Below are 27,207 nucleotides of genomic sequence, written 5' to 3'. Positions count from 1 at the left end.
AACCCCCCCAAAACTGGTTCGTTGCCAAGTCGCAAAATAAATCTTTTTACACTAGTCAAGTTAGCCGCCGTCTGTCAACCTTTCTCTCCGACGTTGCTTTCAAAATAAAGTAAGCAACGAGCCTCAATGGGAAATTTATTTGCACACGCAATTTTTACTCATGCATTGCATCAAGAAAGTCGCTTGAAATTTCTTACATTTAGAAATAAATTCAATAAAATTAAAACGATGCATCAAACACGAACGAGCAATTTGTTGGGTATTTTATTCTGAAGGTTCACAAACTCCCTGGGTGCTCGCTAGTTCATGTGCATACACTCTCAGATAATCACTCGACTAAAATGCATAAAATAATTTATTAAATATTTGAAACAAAATGAAGCAGAAAATCACACTTATTTATATATAAAAAATATATCACTTCTTTTTGGAGCGCTACAACGTCAAGATCCAACAGCGCCCTCCGGTGGATTTGTACTCGCCACTGAAGTAACGAGGAGGGCTGAGCGCTCCTGACAAGACAAAAAAGTTACGTATTTCCCACAGGAGACCCACCAGTGAAGCTTTTTAAAAGTACTTTTAGTGTCATTTGTCAAGGTTTTGAGGAGTGTGACATTGCAGGGAGTCCAACTTGGGACGTCAACGAGAAGCGGCGCGCGATTTTCCCCCTCCCAGCAGTGTCATCCTTTTTCCCGACCAGAGGTTTGACTATGACCCTAACCCGTACCCCGGTTCTCTTTTTGTTCTTTTTATCTTTTACAGGTGAGTCAGCAAAGCTTTTATCATGATAAGTTTACTTGTGTGTCTGTATGGTCTCTCTCAGATCAAGTCAGTCAAATATATAGGCAGTCTACTCTTTAGTAATAACATCTGCATTAAATACAGATGTGGTTCATATTTTAAGAGCCCGCTCTCACTTCAGGAAGACACCATTTGGGATTCCCCTCATATCAGGAGCAATGAAACTGAAGACATGTTTTTCATTGGCAGCAGTGTACTACAGTCATTAGAATGTCTTTAATGTCTTTAATGTGTCTTTTCGATTTCTATAAATTTCTGCCAGTTTACATTTTCAAATGATCGCTTAATCATCATTCCTAGAAAATCACACTGATGAATCAGTAAAGTGCTGAATGGAATATTGGACTGCTCCCTATGTGTCAAAATAGGGAATATTCATCTAAAGGATATGCATTTTCTTCACTGATAGCATTTCCATATGTGCGAATGCTGAAATGTCATTAAGCTTTTGCCAAACGAAGCTTGTGTGGCCGAGAATCATCAATATGAGCCTAACAGTAACAAAAGTCTTTCTGTCAAAGAACATTGGCCCTGGGAACATTTCTACCCACTTCAAATGAGCTGTTTGTTCGAGGCTTTTTCCCCCCATGTCTTTCTGTTTTCCATGTTCCAGCTGTGTTTGGGACCACAGAGGATGGCGGCTACGAGGACGTCGCCGAGGATGAAGAAGAGCTTCGCCTAGACTACACCAGTAAGTATGGAAAAAATGCACGCATACATTCACATGGGCCACACACACACACAGACACACTTATCTCTAAGAATCACAATCACATTATACAAGAACTATAATACACTAACAAAACAGAATGTGCTTATTCTAAGGTAAATAATTATAGCACACAAGTAGGCTATAACAATATACTACTAATACAATTTAGAATAATGTTTGTCTTCAATTGTAAATGTGTATTTGCACCAATAACTGCATAAAAAAAATGGCAAGGCCGTTCGGGAACCTCCAGAAATTTGCAGTCTGGTCCAGAAATTTAATCATGACCTTTTCTGATTTTAAGGCATTATAACTACTCACACAGCTGAAATTATACTAACACTAATTGTATGCATTTCATTAAGCAATCAATCATGAACGTCATAAACATATAAAGTGATCTACAATAATAAACTGTATTTTCAAGAATAAACGGAGAATTTTTTTATTTATTATTTTATATATTTTTTACAATATTTAAGTGTCCAACTTATTTTTTTCTGTTACCACTGTGATTTGTAGTTTGAACAAACATCATCCAACACTCTTTCTGTAATTTTATTTTATTATTATTATTATTATTTTCCAACTTTGTTTATTTAAGTTTTTGAGTGAATAAAATAGTATCAGAAACATTTACAAAGTTCACATTTTCTTATGAAAAAAAACAAAAAACAAAAAAGTGGTCATCACATTAACTCATTCACTGCCATTGACGGCTATAGACGTCAAAAATTTATTTGAACTATTTCTATTAGTTTAACATTTTTTCCCACTTTTGTTAACAAGAGTATGAAAACCTAGAAAAATATTGTACATTTAGAGCAGATATAAAATGTGTGATTAATCGTGAGTTAACTATTGAAGTCATGCGATTAATTACTATTTAAAATTTTAATTGCCTGACGCGACTTAAAGATTATTAAAAATTCGGGCCGTCAGGCGATTAAAATTTTGAATCGTGATTAATCGCATGACTTCACTAGTTAACTCACAATTAATCAAAAAATGTATATCCGTTCCAAATGTACAATAAAAAAAATCTAGGTTTTCATACTCTTGTTAACAAAAGTAGAACAAATGTTAAACTAATAGATCTAGTTCAAATGAATTTTTGACGTCAATAGCCGTCAATGGCAGTGAATGAATATAACAAATAGAGCTGTCAAACGATTACATTTTTAAATCAGATTAATCACATCTTCGAATTTTGATTAATCACGATTAATCGCTTAATAATAAATCACTTTTTTATCTACATTTTTTTCCCCGCCAAATTTGAAGAGCACCGGTTATGTGTTAATTCTTTTGACATTTAATGTTATGAGGACGTCTTCAACACCTTTTGATCCACTGCACACGCTCATCCTCCTCTTTTTCTAATCAGTTAATTACTTGCATAATTTAAAATGCGGAAAAAAAACGACCCCGATATTTTGATATGAACAAATATTCTAAATGTGAAATGCAAACATTCATTAAATGCTTTACTTTAATGCATGTAGTTATGTTTTATGCTCAAACACAACCTGTGCTACCTTAAACGTAGCCATCCGCTGTCACACTAAAGGATAATCTATGGTCAAAATGAATAGTGCGATTAATCTGCGTTAATTCATGATTAATGCGATAATTTTTTGTGATTAATCAATTAACGCTTTAACTTTGACAGCACTACTAACAAATCAAGAAACCTATAAGGAACAACCACAAATGAAGAAAAAAAAGAGGAAAATTAAAATTGCATACAAATAAAGTATTCCACTAATAAGCGCCTTGTTTCTAATAAACACCGAACATCAGTACATCACCACAATTTACCAGTTTAACAGCACTCGAATACAAATTACAGTAATGGATTTATTCTAAATGTTGGTTTGTAAAAAATAAGCACCTTACCTCAATAATCGCTTAATAATCTGGAGTTGAATACATTGACTCCCACACCACCATTTGAGGAACTACCAGTCTGGATTTTTCATGTTTACAGGTACATAATTTCCGTTGACAGCAAGTGGCAAAATGGCCGCCCCTTATGATAGATAAAAATGGATAGATTTTGCTGTTTAGTTCATATTCCACAAACATGATCAGAATACCACGTTTAGACTAGTGTAGCTGCACAGGACATATTATTGTTATTTTTGGGTTAAATTCCCTTTTAACTTATTCACTGCCAGTGATGGCTATAGACGTCAAAAATTCATTTGAACTATTTCTATTAGTTTAACATTTTTTTCCCACCTTTGTTAAGAATATGAAAACCTAGATTTTGTTATTGTACATTTATTAAAGATATAAAATTTGTGATTAATCGTGAGTTAACTAGTGAATCTATGCGATTAATAACGATTCAAAAATGGAATCGACTGACACTCCTAATTTTTAGTAATCTTTTTTTTTTAAATCACGTAAGGCGATTAAAATTTGTAATTGTAATTAATCGCATGACTTCATTAGTTAACTCACGATTAATCAAACATTTTATATCTGTTATAAATGTACAATAAAATGTTTTTGTTATTGTGTTGTTAAACTAATTGAAATAGTTAAAATGAATTTTTGACGTCTATAGCCGTCAATGGCAGTGAATGAGTTAATATGGAAATAAAATGTGCTACATGTTAGCATGTACCCACATACATTACAAATGGCTTCTCTCCTCCATCAGAACTTCACTGGTGTCACGCTCCACGCCTCGTCAACGGGGAGCTGAACTGCCACTCCCCCCATGGCCGAGCGTACCGGACCACCCAAGGCACCCGCTGCAACATGAGCTGCGACCGAGGCTACCGCCTGATTGGCCGAAAATCCATCCAGTGTCTCGGCAACCGCCGCTGGTCGGGGACCGCTGTCTGCCGCAGTGAGTGTTAATTGCTATTACAAAATATTTCCATTTCTGTGAAATTGCGGGGGATACGTTGATGCCCTGCCATAAAAAGGCATCATAATTCCCTATAGATGCCAAAAGATGGTGGCAAAGCACTTAAAATAGAGAAGATCATAAAACATCAACACCCTGCGTGTAACACGGATGCAATCATTCCATCAGAATAAGATGATATTCATATTTTCCGCAGAGATGCGATGCATCGTGTTGCCCCTCATTCCGCACGGCAGATACACATGCACTCAGGGCTTCGTGGTGGACTCCAGGTGCGACTTCACCTGCACCCCCGGCCATCGCATTGAGGGGGAGCACTCCCGGACGTGTCAGCACGGGGGGACATGGAACGGGGCGCAGCCCATTTGTTCAGGTACTCTTCAGTAGAAGAGCTGGCAAACCATCACACGCATCATAATTAAGTAGTTATAGATAAAAGATACTTTTTAAACAAAAAATAAAGACCACAGATTGCTAACAAATCAATCTTTATTACAAATAACATGAGTTTTTCCACACTATTGCAAATCATAGATATATTGATCCTAACTCTAGGTAATCTCGGTGTTGCTATATTTAGACAAGGAAGGTCTAGATGTTGAGTTATGAACAGGGTTGGGAGGGTTACTTTTAAAATGTAATCTATTACAGTTACAAGTTACCTGCTATAAAATGTAGTTAGTAACGTAATCCAAGTACCATAATATTAAAGTAATGTAACTGGATTACTTTTGGATTACTCCAATACCGAGTATGCTCATGAAGACAAAATAAAAATGATTGAATATCACCACAATATATATTCTATACAATTTGCCCCTGCTATTTGCGGGTGATAGGGACCCGGGCAACCTACAAATAGAAAAATCCTTGCATAATTTAAAAGCATGTAGGCAATTGATTGATTGATTGATTGATTGAAGGCCATATGCTGTTTTCGAACTGTCACTGAAAGCAACCACACCTCACAGTTTGATAGATAGATAGATAGATGGATAGATAGATAGATAGATGGATAGATGGATAGATAGATAGATAGATATCCAATGAGGATGACGATGTGTGACATCAACTACAAAATTAACTTTTATCCCAAAATTAACTTTTATCTCACCTCCCTGACATGTAGCAACGGTCCCACTCGCGTGGGCGTGCACGCTCTCTCTCTCTCTCTCTCGCCCTCTTTCACACTCTCTCTCATCGTAACTGTAATCCCTTGAAGTAATCCCCATCAATACCTGTAATCTGATTACATAGTTTTTTCCTGTAACTGTAATGGAATACAGTTAAAAAAAAATTGCAATCTGATTACGTAACGGCGGTTCATGTATTCCGTTACTCCCCAAGCCTGGTTATGAATGGATTAGGGTTAGAGTTACTGTCAGCATTAGGGTAAATTCCAAAGTTTTTTTTAATCCTACCCGAGGACCAGTTGACCAACCAGGGTGGTCCTAGAACAGTAGTGGGCAAACTGGGTCCTCGAGGGTCGGAGTCCTGCAGGTTTTGGATGTTTCCCTGCTCCAGCGCAGCTGATTCCAATCAACAGGATCGTTATCAGGCTTATGCAGAGCTTGCTGATGAGCGGATCATATATCAGCTGTGTTGGAGAAGGGAAACATCCAAAATCTGCGGGGCTCCGGCCCTCGAGGACCGAGTGTGTCCACCCCTGTCCGAGAGCACCAGTTATGTTAGTCGCGTGTGGTCAAATCAAGACGGTGAAGGCTCTAGCTACAAAACTGGGAAGTTACTTATAACAAAAGGTGATTAAATCAGACCGATGTGTCATCTTAAAGAAGTCCATCTTAAACATTACTTGACAATATGTGACCTCACTAGTCTAAACATGACATTCTGATTAATATTACATTTGTGGAAAATTTGTTATGAAGCAAAATTCTACCATTCTTAGCCATCTCAGGAGGCGGCCATTTTGCCACTTGCGGCCGACTGAAGATGACATCAGAGTTGCTCAGGTTCAGACAACGACCAATCACAGCTCACCTGTTTTCTGAAGCTGAGCTGTGATTGGTTGTATTCTGAGGCCTGAGTAACTGTGATGTCATTTTCACTTGACAGCAAGTGGCAAAATGGCTGCCTTCCGATACTGATTAAAAACAGCTGGATTTTGCTGCTTAACTCATATGTCAAGATTTTTTTTTTGGGGGGGGAGGGTGTTGTTTACAATAATATGTTGTATATGCCCAAACTAGTCTAAACACAAGTCCTCCAACAATAAACGACCACATTGGTCGTTTTACCATGTACCTAAATACTGCATTTGCCGTCGACTGAAAATGACATCACAGTTGCTCATGGCTCAGGTAACAACCAATTATGGCTCAGCTTCAGAAAACCGAACGTTTTATTGCAAATCATTTTTTGGGGTTGACTTCTGTGAAATGGTAAAAAAATGACCTTAAAGTACTGAGAACTAAAAAATACACTGTCTAGAAGTCAGTAACACTGAATGTGATAGTGATGCGGAATTTCATTACATTCACAAGCTTGAATCTGCAGTGCATCTGCGATGTGTTTCTTTTTTCACAAGCTCAGCTCTCAAGGGGCTCACTTTCACCAAAATAAACATATTTCCTCCCACGCTACTAATGGAATCCAAAGCTGCGGTCACTCAGTCTTCATGTTTCATTGAAGCAGTGGTTCTAAAAGTGGGCTCCAAGACTGTCTGAACTAAATAAAGAATACATAAATTCACTTCCCCTGTTAAATGTAAGGAAAATATATGCCTTTGCGCTAGCCACATTGCGGGAGTTCTATTTCAGTTTTCCATCAAATGTGTTGTGGATCTCCAACTGATTTCAGATACAGAAGCTCCAAAAATCAGGTGTCCGCTATCCAGAATCAAGATGGCAGAACCTGGACAACTGACTGCCAGAGTGACTTGGGATGCACCAGTTGCCACGGACACAGCTGATAAAATACTCGAGTAAGTCCCCGTTGAACTTAAGGACCGTTTTCCTGTTTCAAATGGAAAGACAAGCTCAACTTTGCTGTCTTTGTAGCGTGATCCTCGTAGGCCAGCAGCCCGACACTGACTTTAAGGAGGGAGCCAATATCATTCGCTACAAAGTGTACGATCAAGCCAGAAACAGAGCCGCCTGCAAGTTTATCGTCCGTGTTGAAGGTGAGCATGAGAGAAATATCACAGCAAACCAAACAAACAAATATACGTTATTCAAAGCAAGTCATAATTGGATCACATCAATGGCACAATAAGACGTAAGGAATCACTAAGTTGTCGTGTTTCTTTCTTACAGTGAGGAGATGCCCCGTCCTGTCTCCGCCTTTGCACGGCTCCCTCAGCTGCTCCTCCGACGTCACCAACTACGGCGCCGTGTGCGAGTACCACTGTGACGACGGGTACGAGCGCAGAGGCGTATCTAGTCGGGTTTGCCAGTTTGACCGCAACTGGAGTGACGGGCCTGTGGAGTGCCTTCGTGAGTATACCAAGTATACATTTGTGGGACTAGTATAACATGTATAAAAGATCCACTATTCTAACCCAACAACAAACATTTTGAATTCAACCCCATACTGTGATTTTTTATTTCAGTGCATAAAAATGACCATTCAAGGACGGCACAAAGCTGCTGAACAGCAAATCAACATTAAAACTCATTCACTGCCATTGATGGCTATAGATGTCAAAAATTCATTTAAACTATTTCTATTAGTTTTACATTTTTTCCTTCTGTTGTTAACAAAAAAGTATGCAAACGTAGATTTTTTTTATTTATTAGAACATATATAAAATTTGTGATTAATTGTGAGTTAACTAGTGAAGTTATGCGATAAATTATGTTTAAAAATTATAATTAATGTTCTTTAAAAAAAATATTCCTTAAAAAAAAAATTGGGACTCTGACATTTTTTGACTATTTAATTATTCTTAAATTTTTTTGGGGGGACTGACATTTTTTTGACCATTTAATTATTCTTTAAAAAAAATCTAAATCATTAATTCAATTAGAGAATATTTAATGTAAAAAAACCCCATTTAATCTAAAAATAAAATAAATATGAAAATAGTTATAGTAATAGTTGGATTTTTTTTAACCCCAATTTACTCCTCATTTTTCATTGGAAAAAACATATTGAATGTTTATCAGAATCAGAATCAGTTGCCCAACCCTGATCCATGGCCTGAATGTAAAGAGACCAGTCAACGCTGGTTTTTTTGTATCGTACAACAGAGAGGGATTTTAAAGCTCAAGGTATTACAAAACAGTCAAATGTTCCACCTGTAATTCATATCTTTGTTGTTAGTATTAAGAGATTTTAAAAAATCTGCGAAATATCAGAATCATCAACGCCCTTAAAAAAAAAATCCATATTGGTCAGGCCTTTATAGTGGCCTCTACTTAAACAGAAGTCATACCTCAATTACAGTCTTGGGTCATTACAAGTGACTACCCATTAAATAAGCTCGCAAAAAAGCCCCCCCCCCGTAAGTGACAGTGATCTTGTGTGTTATTATAGCCATGGAGATCGAGTCCAACGTGAAAACAGCATCGGCTCTGCTGCGTCAGTTTTTCCAGAAGCGGCGACTTCTCATCCTGTCTACACCCGACATTGCCGACCCGGAGTACCAACTGCAAAACATCATGATGCAAGTGAGGACACCTTGATAGGCGTCGCGTCACGACAGCGGTCAACGATCCCTCTGCTTTTGTCCCGCCCCCAGAAAGCCGACTGCGGATTACAACTGCGCCACGTGACGCTTATCGAGCTGCTCGGCTCGCCGCCGCATGAGACGGGACGCATCAAGGAGAACAACTTGACCTCGCTCGTTGTCGAAGAATTGAGGTATCAAATGGATTCTTCGTTGTTTTCATGGACACACAAGAAACTTTAGTAACATTGATACACATCACTCACCGTCATACATCATTTACTCACTCACATGTTGTGACTGATGAGATTTTAAGCTAGTAAGGGAAGATTGTTAAGGGAACAAAAAGTGACAATGCAAATTTGATGAACAGAGCACCAAGTATGAACAGAATCACACCAGACAGACACTCATTCATGTAAGTACAGGCAAATGTATACAGTCGATTTTCCAGCGGGCAGTCCAATTTGTGTGAAAGCACGGCTCCATTTTCCAGACTGGAAAATGCTTTCATTGAATCCCCCCCCCCCCCCCCCCGAAACACACACACGCTCATACACAGCAATCCCACTTCTGACTGTGCATACTACCACCTAATAAGAGATCTTAACTGGATTTGAACGATTTCCCCCCCCCAGGCTCACATTCCGAATCTCCCAGCAATACTTTAGCATGGTGCTGGTGGACAAGCTCGGGCTGGATCGGGAACGCTTCATTAACCACGTAGCGTCGGAGGAGCTCTTCTCCTACATTGACAGCTTCTTGCTAGATGAAGAGGAGAGGGAGAAGCTGGAGCTGCACCGGGACTTCTGCAATTCATAAAATAGAAACAAATAAAAATGAACAGAGTGGAAGAGTGACAAGCTCACAGGGTCATCTAATGATGATGATGATGATGATGATGATGAGGGCCGAGACAGCCCGGATAGACTCAGGAGGAAAGTTACACTTCTAACTTTCCAGGATAAAGTTTTTTCTATATCACCACAAAATAGAGCACAAAGCACATCAATACCGGTACTTTATTTTTCAGTTACATTCACTTAAGAGTAATTTCTGTGCTAAATTGCAATTGTACTTGTCAAAGTACTTTATAGTTGCAACATATACAGTATATATATATATATATATTTTGCTTTTACTCTATTTTTGTTAAGAAACAGTACTTTAACATTTAATATTCCACTCGTTACTTTTATTCTTACCATTCATTATTGCACAAGTTTTTCCTTGTCAGAAACTTCCACCATGACGGTTTCACCAATCCAATGCAACTAACATATCGTCACATGAACACACACGTATCAGAGGCTTTTTCAAAGTGATAACATTTCATGAAAACTGGTGAAAACAGCAGTTATTTAATCTCTGCCTGGTGCAGTTTTATTTGAACAAATGTTTGTCAATTTATTTTGGCAGAACTTGCCTCAATTTGTTATTTGATATATTTGTTTCGTTAAAAGTTATGTTGTTGGGCAATATCAGAATTTGCACATTCCCATTTGATATTTTCCTCTAGTTCACATTCATGCATTTGCAAAAAAAAAAGAAGAAAAACGTTTACCATTTCACTTAGCACAAGTCATCTTCATTGGGTACTTTTATTGAAGTAATTAAGATGACTGCTTTCTACTCAAGTCATTTTAAAGGGATACTTGACTCAATGAGCCATTTTCAGCAGCAACAAGTTAACATTTTGTCCAGACTGAATTTGGTAACTTTATTATTTTTCATGTACAATTAATACCTTTAAATACTATTTTTTTTACACTTGCTGTTGACTGAAGATGACATCACCTGTGCTGAGGAAGCAGATAATCAATTATGGCTCTATGTAAGACAGGTAAGCCATGATTGGTCGTTACTTCCTCAGCACAGGTGATGTCATCTTTAGTCAACAGCAAGCGGAAAAAAAATGTTTTTAAAGTTGTAATTAATTGTACAAGAAAAATAATGTCAAATACATTCTGGACAAAATATTAACTTTTAACTGCTGAGAATGGCTCAGTGAATCAAGTATCTCTTTAAATTAAACCGATTATCGAGTACATTTAGGCTTTTAATGCAACAAGGTCAAATGAGATAATACGTACTATGGCATAAAATTAAACAATACGTAATGTTTGGTCAAAATTTATTGGCTGAAAAGGACAGTTGGCAAGAAGTTAAAAATCTCATCAATCCGCAAGAATTTATGAGCCTTGTACAAATATATTTATATTATAGTGACAACAAACAGCAATAGCTATGTAACAGATTTAGATAAGCACAATTTGCTTGATGACACCATTTCTGTGCTGTGTAGTCGTGGTTAAAAACAATAATAAAAATAGCTCCATAATTTGAGCAGTCTTTGGCACATTAGTCATAAAAATTAAAAAAAACATGTCAGAACTTGAGGCCAGGGAGTGGGAAGTGAGTGTCCTTTCACAGCCAATCGGCTGCATCACATGGTGAGTTTTTGTTCCTGCAAAAATAAACATCACCATACGTGATTAATTTCTTTCCAACCCGTCACCCCCCCCCCCCCCCGCCCCCACATCCAAAAAGATCCAGGTGTCCTCATTTGCCCTTCTTCTTCATGGTGGCGCGCAATGGAAGAGAGCCCTCTGCCCAGGAGTCTGGGTACTGCATCATCTTCTGCCACAGACTGATCTCTTCTTCAACTGAATCCATCTCCATATCCTCGTTTCCCATTCTGACGCTGCCTAAAACGGGGAACGCATTGTGCATTTGAAGAGTATTCTGAAACGTTTTGCAAGTTTGACAATAAACCTCAACTGCGAGAGGCATTTAACATCTTTTAAGTGCATTTCATGTCCGGAAAAAAACAACAACCTCAAAAAGCTCACAAGTAACTTAACCAACGATAATTCCAATTGATTGAGATTCAGTCGGATTTGTTGCCAGCATTTTACCTTCGCCGGCGCTGAGGCGCACTCCTCCGAGGAATTCATTGCTCAACATGGGTTCTCTGTCCCACACGGTCAGTTCCAGACACATGGTCCTCAGCTGCTCCAGCGCCAGCTCCTTGTACACAAACGTGTGGCCGTAGTGAGGGTTCAGGTTCTTCTTAATGACGGGCGTCTTTCTCTTGGCGGTCTTGGACTTGGATGGGAACAAGTATCTGTGAAAGCGCAGTGAAAAGCCTCTTCAAAAATGGTTTCTATCATCGGAACGCCATGGAGCTTTGTCTCAGTCTCACCCTTTCACAAAGCTATCAGACGTGCCGCCTGCTCCCTTCATGGCCATCAAATTCCGTGCCTCCTTAATCAGGACGTGGAGCTCCCCACCTTCCACCTCCACTACCTTTTTGCCTGGGGGGGGGGGGGGGGGGGGCAACATTTTGAGCTCAGGAGTAGCAAATAAATCCGTTCTCTTCACTCGGTAGCTTTACCTTTGAATTTCTGCACTCGAGGGCCTTTATGTGTGATATACTTCAATGAGATCACCAGCTCTCCTTTGAATTGAGTGAAGGCCGACGCTGGGATGCAGCACGGAGCCTCGAATGGAGAACGTTACGCGCATTATGCTCAGTTTTTCATCCCATGAAGGCAGATTTTCAAACATTTTACTTTTGTCATGAGGGTCATGCATTCCTCCTGCGGGGAGTCCAGGTCGTAGCAGTCCAGCGCGATCTCCACCTCCCCTAGGAAAGGGTTGCTCCCGAGGTGGCCGTGATGCCACACCGAGATCAGCATGCTTCGAGTTAACAGCTGATTGCGGCGAATGGAGTACTAATGGGGAAGAAGACAAAAAATGGCAACACAAGATAGAAAAGTGATATTTAAATGGTTTGTATGAAATTAAACAAGTAAGTCTTCTGTTATCTGCCCTTTTCTGAAAATGCAGCAAGTCGTTATGAAAGTTGCCATATAATGATGCAACAGCGGCGCTAATATACCTCACACTGAGTTTCTCCACCTTTGACAAGATCAGCTAGGCAAATATCCAGATGCTTTTCAAGTGATGGCCGCCAGACCAAGCTAATTTTAGTTAACAAAAACTAACGAAATAACAAACAAAAATTCAATAAACTTTTTCGTTAACAAAATAATTTAAAAACAAAAATGCTTTTAAAAGAAACAAAATTTTACATTTACAAAACTATAGCAAAAATGTCCTTAGTTTCAGTCTTTGGTAATTAATTTATATTTCCACATTAACTGGAATAAGGATGTTTGAATGTGTGCCACACAGAAGTGACATCATCTAGCAGCAGCCAATAGAAAAGCACCTTTTGATGACGCCGCTCAGAGTCCTCGGCAACAATTTTGCGTGCTTGAGTTTTGGCTCCAATTGCACGGCTCAACTGCTTTTTCATTCAACTCAGCCGAAATGCAACGCTAGATAAGAAATGCATTACTTTTTTTTATCATTTTACGATGGTGTTCATTACACACACACACACTTACTTTATTAAAATGAAAATACTGAAAATACATTAAAATTTTTTTTAAAAAAACTCAAAACGAAATAAAAACTAACTAAAATGAAAATTCCAAAACTATAATAACCCTGCGCCAGACTCAATTGGTTTAAGGACCGTCATCCAGAAGCAACCACATCCTCCATAGGTGTGATGCTCCTGCTCTCATGTCAAAGACAAAAAAGTAAGCAGGGCTGCATTGAGATTTTTGGGATGCAAAGATTTGCGCTAGTTTCTGATAAGAGGCACATGGTTGCTTGGTGAAGTTGACACTGGGGTTATTTGTGCTTGTCCATGTGCCACATACAATCTACACTGTATATCCAGCCAGTCTTTTTCAGCTCTCGGGTTATATAGCCCAATTCAAATAAAGTTTCCACTGCAAGTCAGGATTAGAGTCAACATTGACAAGCGCTACTGTAAATCAACAGTTATTCTATAGGCCTCTGTTAGGTGCCTATAATATAATGAGTTGCATGCCCCGCCAGTTAAAGCATCAATAAAACCCAGTGAAGAGGAAGCGTTCGTCTCAAGCGTACCTTGAATGTTTCTTCGTAGACTGGGTCGCAGGTGTGCCTCTTGATGGTAGTTTTCTTTTTGCTCTGACGAGATTTGTCGGGGAGGAGGTAACATTTGACGTAACTGAAAAAAAAACCCCCCAAGGAAACAACTCTGTTTTCTCCTTGCAAACCTCTCACATGACTGCAATTCTGGACGTGTTTGTTGACATTGAATTTCCCATGCAGTACACGTGGTGCACTCAAACAGAGCAAACACAGCCAGCGGCCACTCATCTCCGCCGATCGCGTACATAAGAGAAAAAGTGTACATTTTGCAGCCATATCAAATGTTTGGATGGTTGCACTCGTGGAACGAAATGAAAACAACGGTCATATTTACGGGTTGGTAAACTTCCGTAGGTTATCGCCAAAGGCCAGCCTGCGGCACTCCTTGATAAAAACCTGCAGGCTCTGGTTGGGCTCATCGTAGAACATGGAGAAGACCACCTCCCCTCTCACGTCCACACTGTAACTGTCTCCAGAGTCACTGTAAATGCTCATCATGCTCACGCTCTGGGGATGATAACATTCTGTTAGGAAATTCCTGTTCAAGGTTTTCATGTCTGCAGACTACAAGATGGGGACTGAGCCCTGCTGCAATTAGTTAGAAGCCTGAACTAACTTTCAACCACGCTCGGAACTCAAGACACTCAAATCATCTTTGCGCATTAAAATGAATGGAAACACCATTGATCTGTTCCAGATGGCTCTAAAACACGGTGGTAAAGCACAAATATACTTCTTTGTCACCAAATACTACTTTCCGAATAGACAAAAGCACAAAAGCTCACTGTACATATTAGAAAAACAGATCAGACTATGCTAGCATTAAAATGTGAAAAATTTACCATTGAACTTGCAGAAGTGGCCATGGAATTTCTATGAAAGTTAACCAAACTGTCAATGTCCTCCTCTTCATCGTCCTAGCAAAGTACAGTATAACCAACAACCACATCAATACACGAAGTGCAGTTGATTAGCTAATCAGGTGCATAATATTTTGTGTGTGTTGATTTTACATGTAAACATTGCGCAATGGCAATACTCACTTGTGCGTCTAAATCAGGCACCGATTGGCTCCGGTTTTCCATCGGTACCGGCGATGTGTCCCGATTGTCATGCAAATCTTGTGTTGATAGGCGTTCTGTCGTGAACGTGCAGATCATTACTCATTATCCATCTTACTATGAGGACCCCAAAAAAACAAACAACAACAACGACGAGACGGTTACCAGGAGGATTTTGGGTCCGATTGACGCTCTTCTTGAAAAGTTTCTGGACATCCAAGTCAGGGCTAGGAGACACTTGCTTTCTTTCTGGTACCTATAGCAGTATAGAAAGGCGCATTAACTGCTCATTAACATCATAGCCAAAAATTGCCAACGCAAACACACACAAAACATGGCATAGGTGATCGAGACCTAAAAACAGACTCCTTTCAGAGTGTGTCAGGTGTACCGTTTATCCTTGAAGCATTTTGTTTAATGGCACATGTCATCAAAACACCTGGGAACTGTTTTACATTGTATGTTTCCTACTGTCCGACTTACTTGCGTGTCCAATCTTTGTTCAAACGTGCTATATACGTCCTTTATGACCTCATACGTGTCCGCTTGATCACAATCATCCAGCCCATATTTGACACATTCTGTAATAAACATGAGACCAAATTCGCTCTGTGGTGAGGGAAAGCAATTGCAGGACAACAGGGAGCATACCAGGAGGATTCTCAAAGTTTTGGACGCTCATCTTGAAGAGTTTGTCACCATCAAACTCTGGACTTGAACTTGCCTGCTTCATTTCTGGGACCTAATAAGGACATACACGGCTAATCATGTTCAAGAAAGAGTAGATGGAGAAATCTGAGACAGAAATAGACAACCTTCTCCTTATTACCAAAACATCTTTGCCAGCTCGGTTTCAAAATAATAAAAAGGGTAAAATCAATGAATGCATCGGTCGGAATTAAACAACCGTTTCCTACATTCACTTCAAGGAGAGACAATTAGGAAAAGAGATCACCAAAAAAATGGACGACACCAACAGATCACTCATAATATCAGTTCACCGGAAATGCATCAATAGCTACTTTGAGACGAATAGGTAACCATACCATAGAAAAATGTCAACAAATGGATCACCTAACCTGAAGAATTTGACGCTTTTCATGGTCAATCCATGAGAGGAATTTACCACCAATTAAGTTCATTGCGTGTCCAAACCTTGCAGAAATTGTCTCGGGACAGGCACTGGGATCGCATAAGAGACATCTGGCTCATATTTGACACATTCTGTCATGAACACGAAAGCTGTCACAACAATATGGGTCTTACCAGGAGGATTCTCAATGTGTTTGACACTCTTCTTGAACATACAATTCTGTGTTTAGACTCACATGCTTTATTTCTGCAACCTATAAGGACACAAGGCTAATCATTTCAAAGAGGAGTAGATTGAATATTGCACTACGTTTCACAATTAGCGATATGTGTACCCCTAGCCCCAAGCACATTACGAATATTCTCAGTCATTTCATAAGCACGGCCATGAAAGAATATATGTGTGCTGCGGTCCCCTGTACGTGTCCCCGCCCCCCCCTATCTATTTTTTTTTAATGCACCACATACACTCAGTAACATGCTTGGGAGGCGGGTGGATCGGAGCGTGGGAATATCATTTCCCTCGGCTCCGGTTCACCTGCTCCTAATTTTAATGCACCCCACACACACACTTGTATATACACTGGGTGGGGTCACATTCACGGTTTAGGGGTAGAGTTCGCCAGTCGGCGAGCTGGCGGACTCAGTAACAGGGGTTACCTTTCACAAAGAACGCTAGGGTGACGACCGGGGCCTTCCCCCGCTGGGCCTGGGGTTCGGGGGTGTCGGCCGTCCTCCGGTGCCCCCATCTCCCCTTCTGGCCCCGGTGTTCCGTCCCTCTACGCGGCGGGGGGTGGGGTGGGCGCGGCTGCCCTCTCCGCTCCGCTGTCCGGCCCCTCGTCGGCGCTGGTGCCTGGGTGCGGGTGGTCCCCGGGGGCTGGGGGTCGGGGGTTGGGGGTGTCTGGGGGATTGGGGACTTGGGGGCGGCTGGGGCTGGGGCTGGGTTGAGGTGGATGGCGGGGGTGGATGGGGGGCGGGGGGTCGTGGGGGGTGCGGGGGTTGGGGGCCGGTGGGGTGCCTGGCGGGCCTGCAGTGCCCCGTCTTGCTGAGTTGGGTCAGGGGCGCGGGCCGTGTTGGGGTGGGGGGCGCTCCTGCTCCTGGGTTTGCTCTCCGGCCGGTGGCCCTGGCGGGGCCCGGGGGCCGTCCTTTGGCGCTGCCGCGGCCTGGGGGGCCCTGAGGTGTTGCGCTTGCTCTGTCCTGGCAGGGGTCGACGGCTCCCCTCTTTGGTGGAGATTTTCATGTCCACCACACCAGCATCTACCGAAACTCAGACACAATCTGCTTCCTCCTCAGGTCATTGAATCGGTGGAGGCTAGTGTCTGTGGATCTCACTCGGCTTCGTATGTCCTTCCTTCCTTCCCTCAGTCTCTCCTTCGGTCTCCTTGATTTTTTATTTTAATTTTTTGGATTTGTTGGAATTTAGATGTTTCTTGGGTTGGGGAAGAATTCTGGTGGGTGGCCCGGTGGGTGGTGTCTGGTCGGTGCTGGATTTCACCTTCCTTGGTTTTCTTTGGTCCCCTCAGGTCCCCCCGGGTCTCCTGACGGCGGTGTTCGGTTTAGGTGAACGGTATGGGATTTTTTCTAATAGGTTTTTGGTGAGCTAACAAATACACATACAAAAAAATAATAAAAAAAATAAAACAAATATATATATATATATATAAAATATATATAATAAAAAAATAAAAATAAAAAATAAAGAGCAATGATGATGACATTTCCGAATGAACAATACTGAGCTCTTTAAAGAAGAAAAAAAAAGAAAGAATATATGTGCACTACAACTCGTTTCCCCCAACGCCAAAGTTACAACAGCTACGTCAGTCCAAATGTTTTATTAAAGCTCCGGTGACTGACAAAAAGCAAGCGTGCTAAGAAAAGAGCCTTCACCTAAAAACAAGACTGACTTACTTCCGTGGCAAAACCTTGTTCAAATAGGCTGTTGATGTCCACCAGGGTCTCATATGTGTGCAACCCATCATAATCATCCAGCCCATAATAGTCACCTTCTGTAATTAATATGATGAGTTATTGAAATTCTCTCTGGATTGAGGGAAAACACATAGCAGGACATAATGGACTAACCGGGAGTATTCTCAATGTTGTTGACGCTCTTCTTGAAGAGATCGTCAACATCGAACTCTTGGCTTGGAATGGCCTGCTTTATTTCTGGGACCTTCAGCGTAAGGATGAAAAGCTAGTCAAGTTCAAAGAGAAGTAGATGGGGAACGCCGAGACAGAAATAATCTCAAATCGACTCGATAGCGTTGGCTCCCGATTAGTGTGAGCCAACCATTGTTTCCACCTTTACCGTCAACACACAAACATGGCATTGCGTAAACCTGACTTTTCCATTGAAAAACTCAGCTGGTTGTCTACCTCAGTGAAAACTGCAAAAACATGGCTCATTGAATGCTTCAGAAAATAATAAGACATGGGTTTCCTGCAATTACTTCTTAACATTTAAGAAGAGATTGATGGCTGCTTGAAAACAGACAACAGCAGCAAAGTGGAAACTTTTTAGATCGCCCAAAATCAGCTCGGCCACAGCATTCCTGGAAGCACCACTGACCAGGTATAAGAGAGAGCACCTCATAGTATCCGCTTTTACCAATGGGAAAGTGTTAATAGCGAGTAGAGCTCACCAAACTTGTCACCCAAGATGTTGACGCTTCCAAGAGTCAACTAACGAGAGGAATTTAACACTTAAATGAACTGATCTACTTACTTGCACGTCCAAACTTGGTACAAATTGTCTCTTGGCAGCCACTGGGACTTCATTAGAGTCAGGTTGATCAAACATATCCAGCCCATGTTTGACACATTCTGTCATGAACATGAGTTACAACCAAATTCTTCCCGCGCTGTTGGAAAACACTACCAGGACAATATGGCGCTTACCAGGAGGATTCTCAATGTGTTTTACACTCTTCCCGGAGAGGCTGTCAACATCAAACTCTGGGTTTTGACTGGCCTGCGTTATTTCTGGGACCTATAAGGACAAACGGCTAATCATGTTCAAAGAGGAGTAGATAGAATAGTGAAGTGCTGCCTCCTCCAAGAAAATAATTAAATTGTCTTCGTGGGCGCTGGCTTGTCTCCCACATTCTACCCTCTTCAAGGTAATGACTCGTCATTGGCATAGGAGTATATGGGGCGGTCACACTTGCATGAAAAGGAGCCACTAACTTACTTGCATTTCCAAACCTTGGAAAAATTGGCCCTCGACATCCACTGGGACCTCATACGAGTCAGGTTGATCACTAACATCCAGCCCATATTTGTCACATTCTGTAATGAACATAAGTTACAACCAAATTCTCTCTGCATTGTGGGAAAAACACTGCACGACGATCGAAAGCATACCAGAAGGTTTCTCAAAAAGTATTTCACTCTTCTCAAAATCAAACTGCGGGCTTGGACTGGCCTGTATCATTTCTGGGACCTAAAAGGACAAACAGCTAATCATGTTCAAAGAGGAGTAGATGGAGAAGGTTGCTTGTCTTGTCCCCCACCCCCCAGCCCCCCCCCCCCCCTGTTCTGTGGCTCTTCGTGGAAACAAAAGCAGGACTCGCCATTGAGCCAAAAGAATATTGGGTACAAAGTTGCTCAATTGCATGAGAAAGTGCCAATCCCTAAAAGTGGAACTTGACTTACATGCGTGTCCAAGCCTTGGACAAATTGGCTCTTCAATTCCACCAGGTTCTCATATGTCTGAGATTGATCATAAACATCCAGCCCAATATTGACATATTCTGTAATAAGCATGACGAGTTACAAAATGAGCAAATTCTCTCTGTATTAAGGAAGAACGTGCAGCACAAAAAGAGACTAACCAGGAGGATTCTCATCGTTTTTGAGTTTGTCAACATCAAACTCTGGAATTTGAATGGCCTGCTTTATTTCTGGGACCTACAGTACAAGGGGGACAAAATGCTAATCGTGTTCAAAAAGCAGTAGATGGAGATAGCTGAGGCAGAAATAAAAACCGCATCTACTTGACAACATCATAACCGTGCTACAGTCGCTCATTAACAGCTCCATTGTAAACTCACAAATAATATGGCATAGGGTAAACCTGGCACTTCACACTAATTGGTACCGGCTCAGCTCAGCTGTACTTGTTTAACTTTGGAATAAGCAGGTTTTCGACTCCAAAACATTGAACGTATCGGTTCAAATAAGACACGAGTTTCTTGTTTTCACTTCTCAAGGAGACACATTTAGTCAAGGAGGAGAAAATGGACAACGCAATCCAGATCACCCAAATGATATCAGCTCAGCACGCCTGGAAGCCCCACTGACTAAGTACAAGAAGCAAAAAGAAAAAGAAAAAAAAAAAGCGACAACAGCAAGGCGGTCTACTATGACTAGAACTTGCACCCATGCAGTGGGACAGCGCTCACCAAATGTGTCTTCTAAGACGTTCCCTTGAGTTTTTACTAGTTAACACTAATGAAGTACATTACTGTTCTACTTACTTGTGTGTCCAAAGTTTGGACAAATTGGCTCTTGATGTTCACTGGGATCTCATACGAGTAGGTTTGACGTGGATCATAAAAATCCAGCCCATATTTGACACATTCTGTCATGAACAGGAGTTAAAAAACAAATTCTTTCTGCATTGTGGCATAACAATATCAGGACAATATTGGGCTTACCAGGAGGATTCTCAATGTGTTTTACACTCTTCTTGTAGTGTTTCGCAACATCAAACTCAAGGTTCAGACTGGCCTGCTTTATTTCTGTGACCTATAAGGACAAACGGCTAATCATGTTTAAAAGAGGAGTAGCCGCTCTCGTTCCCCCCCCCCCCCCCAAATTCTGGTGTTGTCATGGTAACAATAACAGGCCTCGTCATTGGTCCAGCAGTATATGAGGTGGAATATACAATCGCTCACTTGAATGATAAATGTGCTAGCCCCTAAAAACCGGGTGATTTCAGCTCGACAAGAAATACGGCGTGAAAACTTTCTTCATGTATTTTGATGAAAGCGTGTTACAAGACAGTTCCCAAGTATTTTAATGACATGGTTCAAACTGTGGGGGGGAAGCATAAATAAATAAATAACTTTTGTACTTACCTGAGTGTCTAAACCTTGTACAAGTTGGCTGTTAACTTCCCCGGGGACCGCATGCAAGCGAGGTCGCTCGGCCACATCCAGCCCATCGCTGACACTCTCTGTAATGAATATGATGACTTAAAACCAAATTCTGTGCATTGCGGTAAAACAATAAAAGACTTACCTGGAGGACTCTGAACGCGTTTGACGCTCTTCTTGAAGAGTTTGTCAACATCAAACTCTGGGCTTGGAATGGCTTGCTTTATTTCTGTGCTCTATCGAGACAGAACAGCAATTTAATTATTTCCTAAGACGAGCAGAGTGAGAAAGCTGAGAGAAATATATAAAAGCGACGATACTTACGGTGTCAGCTTCTGAGCTATAACTGTGAATGCTGACAGAATCTGGTAGGAGAATCACACTGGAAGCATTGGGCTGGTTGTAATTAGGTGGGAGAAGTGCTCTTCTGGACAACAAAATAATCCATATCACTTTGAAATGCATCAAAATACATGACATATTCTAACATCAGCACTGCTAGAGAGTTTACCTGGGCAAGTCTGGGGTTACACGACCAGACTCGTTGCCCGTTTTGCTGCTCGCGAGGCTGGCGAGTTCTGCCGACTCGGTGTCACTCTGCGACGGCTTTAGCAGGCCGTCAATCCCTTTTCTTTCAGAAGACGCCGATGAAGCAACAGACCCAGAGTACTCACTGGGAGGACCATGATAGAAAAAGCCATCTTCTTTCGTTTCAAAAGATGCGATCGAAGTAACTGAGCCAGAGTTCTCACTGGAGGCACTGCAAGAAAAACATTGGAATCATCTTTTACAATTCTAACAGTCGAATATTGTTTTATCCACTACTAGAAAACTTGGGCTTATGGGTGAACTTTCAGTCATTCATTGTTCCACAGGAACTAATTGAGACAATTGAAGGGTGTACATTATAAGCTGATAATGTATATCAATGTAACTTTCTGACAAAATATTTTTTCATAGAATAGTTTCCTTTTTCCATACGTGGAAATTATGAAATCATATTCCATTCCAAGTGCACTACAGTATAATTTTTATAGGTGTACTTACTTTGACTTTCTTTAAACTTTTGAATAAATGTCAAACACCTGTTGTGAATTTTGACATGCAGCTCATTGTCAATAACCTCGCCAGCCAGATTGATAATTGTGATTCACTCGAGAGAGTTCTTCACATTATCAATCTGGTACTTCACTAGGCAGACCCGTTCGGGAAAGGCGGGACTTGCTGTACAATACTTTGAGCTGATTGGACGATGCGGCATTATTGCGCATTTGTTTTGACCAATCAAGGCAACGGATGAAAATCTCATCTTCGTCTTTACCACCTTTACCGGATAAAAATGCACAAAACGCCTCTCGCTGTTCAAATTCAACAAGGAAACGGTGAATAAATTCAGCGAGAACATAATTGCAGCATCCATTTGGTTGTTAGGTTTCCAGGGCACACAGAGACGAACAACCATCCACAATCACACTTAGGGACAATATAGAGCGTTCAATCAACCTGCTGTGCATGTTTTTGGAATGTGGGAGGAACCCGGAGAAAACCCCCACCGGTACGGGGAGAACATGCAAACTCCACTCAGGAAGGCCTAAGCCCGGACTTGATCTCACGTCCTCTGCACTGGGAGGCGGATGTGCTAACCAGTCAACCACCGTGCCGCCCTTTTGGTGTTTATAGTACTGAAATTTCACCCTAAAGCTCAGTATCCTTTTTTTGTGCTTAGTGTATGTCAAGTAGGAAATGTTTTTGCACCCTTTGTTTCTGGCGTTGACTTTCTGTCTGGGGACAGGAACGGGTGGACCTCGGCTCGATTCAGAATTTTTCAGTAGAACATCTCCCATTGTCGCATACTTTTTCACTTAAAGACAGACAAAGAGTCAGCGAATCACACACTGCACTATTTCCTCTTTCACTGTTTGACTTGGACATTATTCCAGTCACTGTTGACATGCCGGGGCTTGGCGTGCTGTTGACATTCCTTGTTAAACAGTCGGAACCCACTTCCTCTTCCTGTACTCACCAATGGGCCTCTTTTTGATGCTGCTTCTCACAAGCTCGTGGCCAGGCATGCTGGAGAATCGGTTGACCCTTAGATTGTAGAACCAGTCACCTGTACTCTTCCTTAGGTCACTAGAAGACAAGTTGTACTTGTGTTAATGGATTATCAGTCTAACAGATCTCCTGCCAGCTTTTAATCCTGCCTACTGCTATTAGACTGAAATATTTAAAAGGGGGGAGGGGGGGGGGGGGTAATTAAAACATTCCCTTACGACTCTTTGGCACACACGCTGCACAGCCAGGATCCATCGGGGAGGCTGGCCCTGCATTTGCTGCATATGAGGTGGTGGCAGCGCTGACAATTGTTGGAACTGAATGCCAGCAAACTCAGAGAGGCATGGCATCGGGCGCAACTCCGCTGACTGTATCTCCTGCTGCCACGTTTGGCCCCTTTCCTCTTAATTTCTAGCAACTCTGCCTTCAGCTTCCTGTAACGCAAGGTGGGAAAACAACATGCAATCATGCTGAAAGTATGCTCGAGCCGAAAAAAAAGGCAAACCATCAACAGGAGTACGATATGTTGAAAATGGCAGTGTTGCTTATCTGTTAGTGTGTACAAGACATTGTATCATATTATATTATATCACACTATAATATATTTACTCTGTTTTACTGGATTTTGACTGATTTTGCAAGGCCCACAGACTATTGTGTTCTATTGCTATAAAAACATGGAACCTACCAAAAGAAAGATTAGAGTCTTCTTTCATCAGAAAAACAAGTATATTTCTATCTGTTTTCGTTTTGCAGCAATTAGCATTAGAATTTAGCTAAGTTTCATCATTATTCACAAATCTATTTTGAACTGCGAGTAAAAAAAATTTTTTTTCAACATGGCCCTGGTTCATCTTTGGCTCTGCTGCCACCTGCTAGCCGTTTGTGTAATAACTACAATTTCTTCAACCGTTCTTTGCAGTTGAGAGGCTGCATCAAAGCCTGTATGCTCTAGCATTTAAAAAACATATAAATATGTCTTTGGGACACTTAGACCATTTAAAATAGAATGTATTTATACATTTTGGGGAGAAAATTGGTTAATATTGGGCATTATTTCCTGCAGTGTAAACATAGCCTAAGATCTGGTAAATATGTTAGGATTTTTCACATCTTAAAAGATTGTTTATCTGTTACAGACCCCACACATAAAAAAACTAAACATTTAACAATTGTGGTCATATTGTGTGTGGCATGCTCCAATAATGTCAGGACAGAAATGAAGATTCCAGAAAGAGGCAACAATGACAATGTTGCATGATATCTCAAAAACATTGACATGCCCGAAAAGAATAATGAATTAAAAAACATCTTGTGCATTATCGAAATAAAATCATCTGTATCATTTTAATGGGTACTGTTAATAGGAGCGTTTGGAATACAGTGTAATATTAAAATATTTGGGGACCATAATTTGTGGTATATTTACCATTTAGACTCTTACTATAGGCAGTTCGAAACATTTTTCAAAGGCAAGTCAATTACTCTTTTTTTTTTAATGTTTTTGCTATTCATGGCAGGGCACAGGCCCCATTCCGTGCAAACGGGGGAATTACAATACTTCACGGTGTCCACTTTGCTGCAGCGGTCCATTTTTATTTCCACCCTTAGTCTCCTCTCAAATAAAATGAGTGTTCTTATTGCGTCTAACAGAAAACACAGCAGATTCTCATTCCCCTCTATTGTTTGTTGTGTCTTGTTTAGACCTACGCATCCAATGCATGTGTTATTGTCACAGTTTCCGTTGTGTTGATTTTAGTGGAAAATTGACTGCCCTGAAGTGACACGCCGGAACTCGCCAGTGTGGAAAAGTGTGATAAGCAAACTCCTTACCGAATGCGCTGCTCCTCGGCCTGCCTGAGTTCCTCGTCCCGCCGCAGTACCTCCAGGATCAAATCCCGCTCGGTGTCGGAGAGGAAGTTCAGGTCAATATTGTCAATTGACTGAGGCATGGTGACAGTTGGTGGCTCAAAACAATCCAAGTGATTTACATCCAGTCAGACTGATACTGAAAAATAAATGACAGGAAACTAAATCTACAAATGCATCATTTACTGGGCAGTTGTAGAAGTGGTACAGAAAATAAATGACTGCTAAGTGATGGTCGGAGCCAGGAAGGCCTTCTGGCCTAAACACCATCATAAGCACTGACCTACATTTACAAGCTAAATTCCAATATTTGTTCCTTCAAATTGTAGTAAATTTATTGCCAGGAGTGTTTTCTCTTCAGTTTGTAGTGTTTCCCTTGACTGCCCTGCTTCCAGTGTGTGTTTGTAGATATTGGATTTTTTTTTCTCCCCCGATCAGATTTCCGCCGCTGTTGCCAAGTCAATCTAATCTGTCCAGGGCCATCAGAATCGGGCATGCCGGCCATTATAACTTCAACTACTGTATAATAGCAAGGGTACAGTGCGTTTAACCAATCAGATTTCAAATTAATCCTCACAAGCCCAGAGTACTGGCCTACAATGACTAAAGCATTTTTCTGTCCTCTGGCTGGTCAGCGCAAAACATCTGTAGCAATCTGCACATATTAATGCATTTAATAACAAACATGTCTGGTTGGTATGATGCGTGCATGCCGTTAAAATGGGGTTTTGTACTGCATTGATGGTTGCTTTAATTCAAAGAGATGTTGTTGATATTAAGAGGTGGGTTGAGATGGGTATGCACCCACTTAAAGGCCCAGATAGCAAATACAGTGCCTGCGCCACTGAGAGACATATGGACAAAAAATATAACTGGGTCCTTTAGTGTGGTGTTGTGTAATCATTTGACTAATGACTATCACTACTCTAGGTATTCACACCTAATTAATTCTGACATTCTTAACCGCAACACCTCTGACAATGAGAGGCTTTTTCTGAGTGCCATGTGACCAGGATTCAGGATGCACCGGTACAGCGTTCTGGCTTAACTAGCTTGACTTAAAATGACAAATGATTCAAAGGAAGTAAAGCAGGATGCAATATTTTGAGGTCTCTGCCCTGCCGAAAGGTTGTTTGGCATAGGCCAAGCAAAAATAACATCAACTTGGCTTACAGTCGGTTCCCACCCACTAAAGATACAGAGATCAGCAGACATTTAAAGCAAACATTCAGCTATCAGTCTGAAATGGCATGGCTCATTTTAATTGCCTCAAAATTTTTAATTTGAAAGGCAAAGTGAACATCAGGTAGAGAAATACCTGCAAGGTAACTTCTCAACCCAGGAAAGAAGGAAGGAAGGAAGCAGCACATGCGCAGTTGCATACCTTCAAAGATGTTCTAAAGACTGAACAAACAAGATTCCTTTTATATCCCTTCAAATTGGAATATCGTTGTTTTAATGATGTGAGAAACATGCAGCATTTAATAGATAGGTCAAAAGAAATAATGCGACCATTGATTGAATTGTCTGATAATTTGGTAAAAAGTAAAAAAAAATAAAAATAAAATCGCCACTGATTGCCAACACAGGACTACGACATGGGCACGCTATCCAAACTAAAGCCACGTTCAACTAGCTACTTCTCAACATTAAGTAATTCAGCTGGAAATTTATAAAGAAAAAGAAGTGTTTGTTCAAAGTTTAAAAATCCGCAGCAGAACTGGTTTTACTTGGCTTAATCACATACACCTGTTGCCGAAAAGTCAAGCTTACGTCATCACAGTTTACAAAGACAAGTTGTTATTCTCCTCGAAAGAAAATTCATTAAAAAAAACATTACCTTGTGCGAATTTTAAAGCTCCGGGCTCCTTCGACTAGTGTAGGTCCATAATAGCCTTCGCCTTCCTCCACCTCCAATGAGAAGAACCGCAGAGCAAGCGTGCTGCTTAGCAAGCGAACACAGACAGGAAGATTGGACACTGTTGCAAACGTTCCCACTGCACGTT

General features: G+C 40.9%; 2 protein-coding genes across 3 annotated transcripts; one reads left to right on the top strand and one right to left on the bottom strand.

Annotated features, from left to right (window-relative positions):
- The first annotated feature begins 332 nt into the window (after positions 1-332).
- Positions 333-11,824, top strand: srpx2 (sushi-repeat containing protein X-linked 2). The gene is made up of 10 exons (XM_086084616.1): positions 333-762; positions 1,415-1,492; positions 4,185-4,376; positions 4,594-4,770; positions 7,218-7,341; positions 7,418-7,539; positions 7,673-7,852; positions 8,895-9,028; positions 9,100-9,221; positions 9,666-11,824. The coding sequence occupies exons 1-10, from the start codon at positions 711-713 to the stop codon at positions 9,847-9,849; spliced, it is 1,365 nt and encodes a 454-aa protein (XP_085940742.1). The 5' UTR covers positions 333-710; the 3' UTR covers positions 9,850-11,824.
- Positions 11,145-27,207, bottom strand: LOC147168307 (uncharacterized). Of its 2 annotated transcripts, none has more exons than XM_086084614.1 (31): positions 27,042-27,207; positions 25,166-25,340; positions 23,551-23,766; positions 23,301-23,410; positions 23,033-23,138; positions 21,789-22,037; positions 21,602-21,704; positions 21,423-21,513; positions 21,260-21,357; positions 20,837-20,927; positions 20,657-20,760; positions 20,012-20,087; positions 19,833-19,930; positions 19,542-19,620; positions 19,369-19,466; positions 19,077-19,167; positions 18,904-19,001; positions 18,261-18,351; positions 18,087-18,184; positions 15,735-15,825; positions 15,567-15,664; positions 15,249-15,339; positions 15,066-15,160; positions 14,865-14,939; positions 14,357-14,529; positions 13,996-14,098; positions 12,603-12,764; positions 12,425-12,530; positions 12,233-12,344; positions 11,946-12,154; positions 11,145-11,735 (listed from the first exon to the last, which is right to left on the bottom strand). In XM_086084614.1, exons 2-31 carry the CDS (start codon positions 25,282-25,284, stop codon positions 11,590-11,592), a joined length of 3,477 nt encoding a protein of 1,158 aa, XP_085940740.1. In that variant the 5' UTR covers positions 25,285-25,340; positions 27,042-27,207; the 3' UTR covers positions 11,145-11,589. The 2 variants fall into 2 exon arrangements, with proteins under 2 accessions (XP_085940740.1, XP_085940741.1); XM_086084615.1 differs by having other exon boundaries at positions 21,602-21,701.

The sequence above is a fragment of the Leptonotus elevatus genome, chromosome 9 (genome assembly GCF_054856555.1).
Source record: "Leptonotus elevatus isolate MCC_2025b chromosome 9, RoL_Lele_1.0, whole genome shotgun sequence".
Classification (NCBI taxonomy): Eukaryota; Metazoa; Chordata; class Actinopteri; order Syngnathiformes; family Syngnathidae; genus Leptonotus; species Leptonotus elevatus.
The sequence above is the reverse complement of the archived record's forward strand: the minus strand, read 5'-3'. Positions and strand labels throughout refer to the sequence as shown.

What these genes read in the sequence shown, in the direction of transcription:
- srpx2 (XM_086084616.1), top strand. Translation starts at nt 711, where the DNA reads ATGACCCTAACCCGTACCCCGGTTCTCTTTTTGTTCTTTTTATCTTTT. An exon ending in GGGGACCGCTGTCTGCCGCA is followed by an intron (nt 4,377 to 4,593) that starts GTGAGTGTTAAT and finishes TATTTTCCGCAG; the next exon opens with AGATGCGATGCATCGTGTTG. An exon ending in GGCGCAGCCCATTTGTTCAG is followed by an intron (nt 4,771 to 7,217) that starts GTACTCTTCAGT and finishes AACTGATTTCAG; the next exon opens with ATACAGAAGCTCCAAAAATC.
- LOC147168307 (XM_086084614.1), bottom strand. Translation starts at nt 25,284, where the DNA reads ATGCCTCAGTCAATTGACAATATTGACCTGAACTTCCTCTCCGACACC. An exon ending in AACAAGGTTTTGCCACGGAA is followed by an intron (nt 15,826 to 18,086) that starts GTAAGTCAGTCT and finishes TGTCCTTATTAG; the next exon opens with GTCCCAGAAATGAAGCAGGC. An exon ending in TGCCTGATTTAGACGCACAA is followed by an intron (nt 14,940 to 15,065) that starts GTGAGTATTGCC and finishes GTACTTTGCTAG; the next exon opens with GACGATGAAGAGGAGGACAT.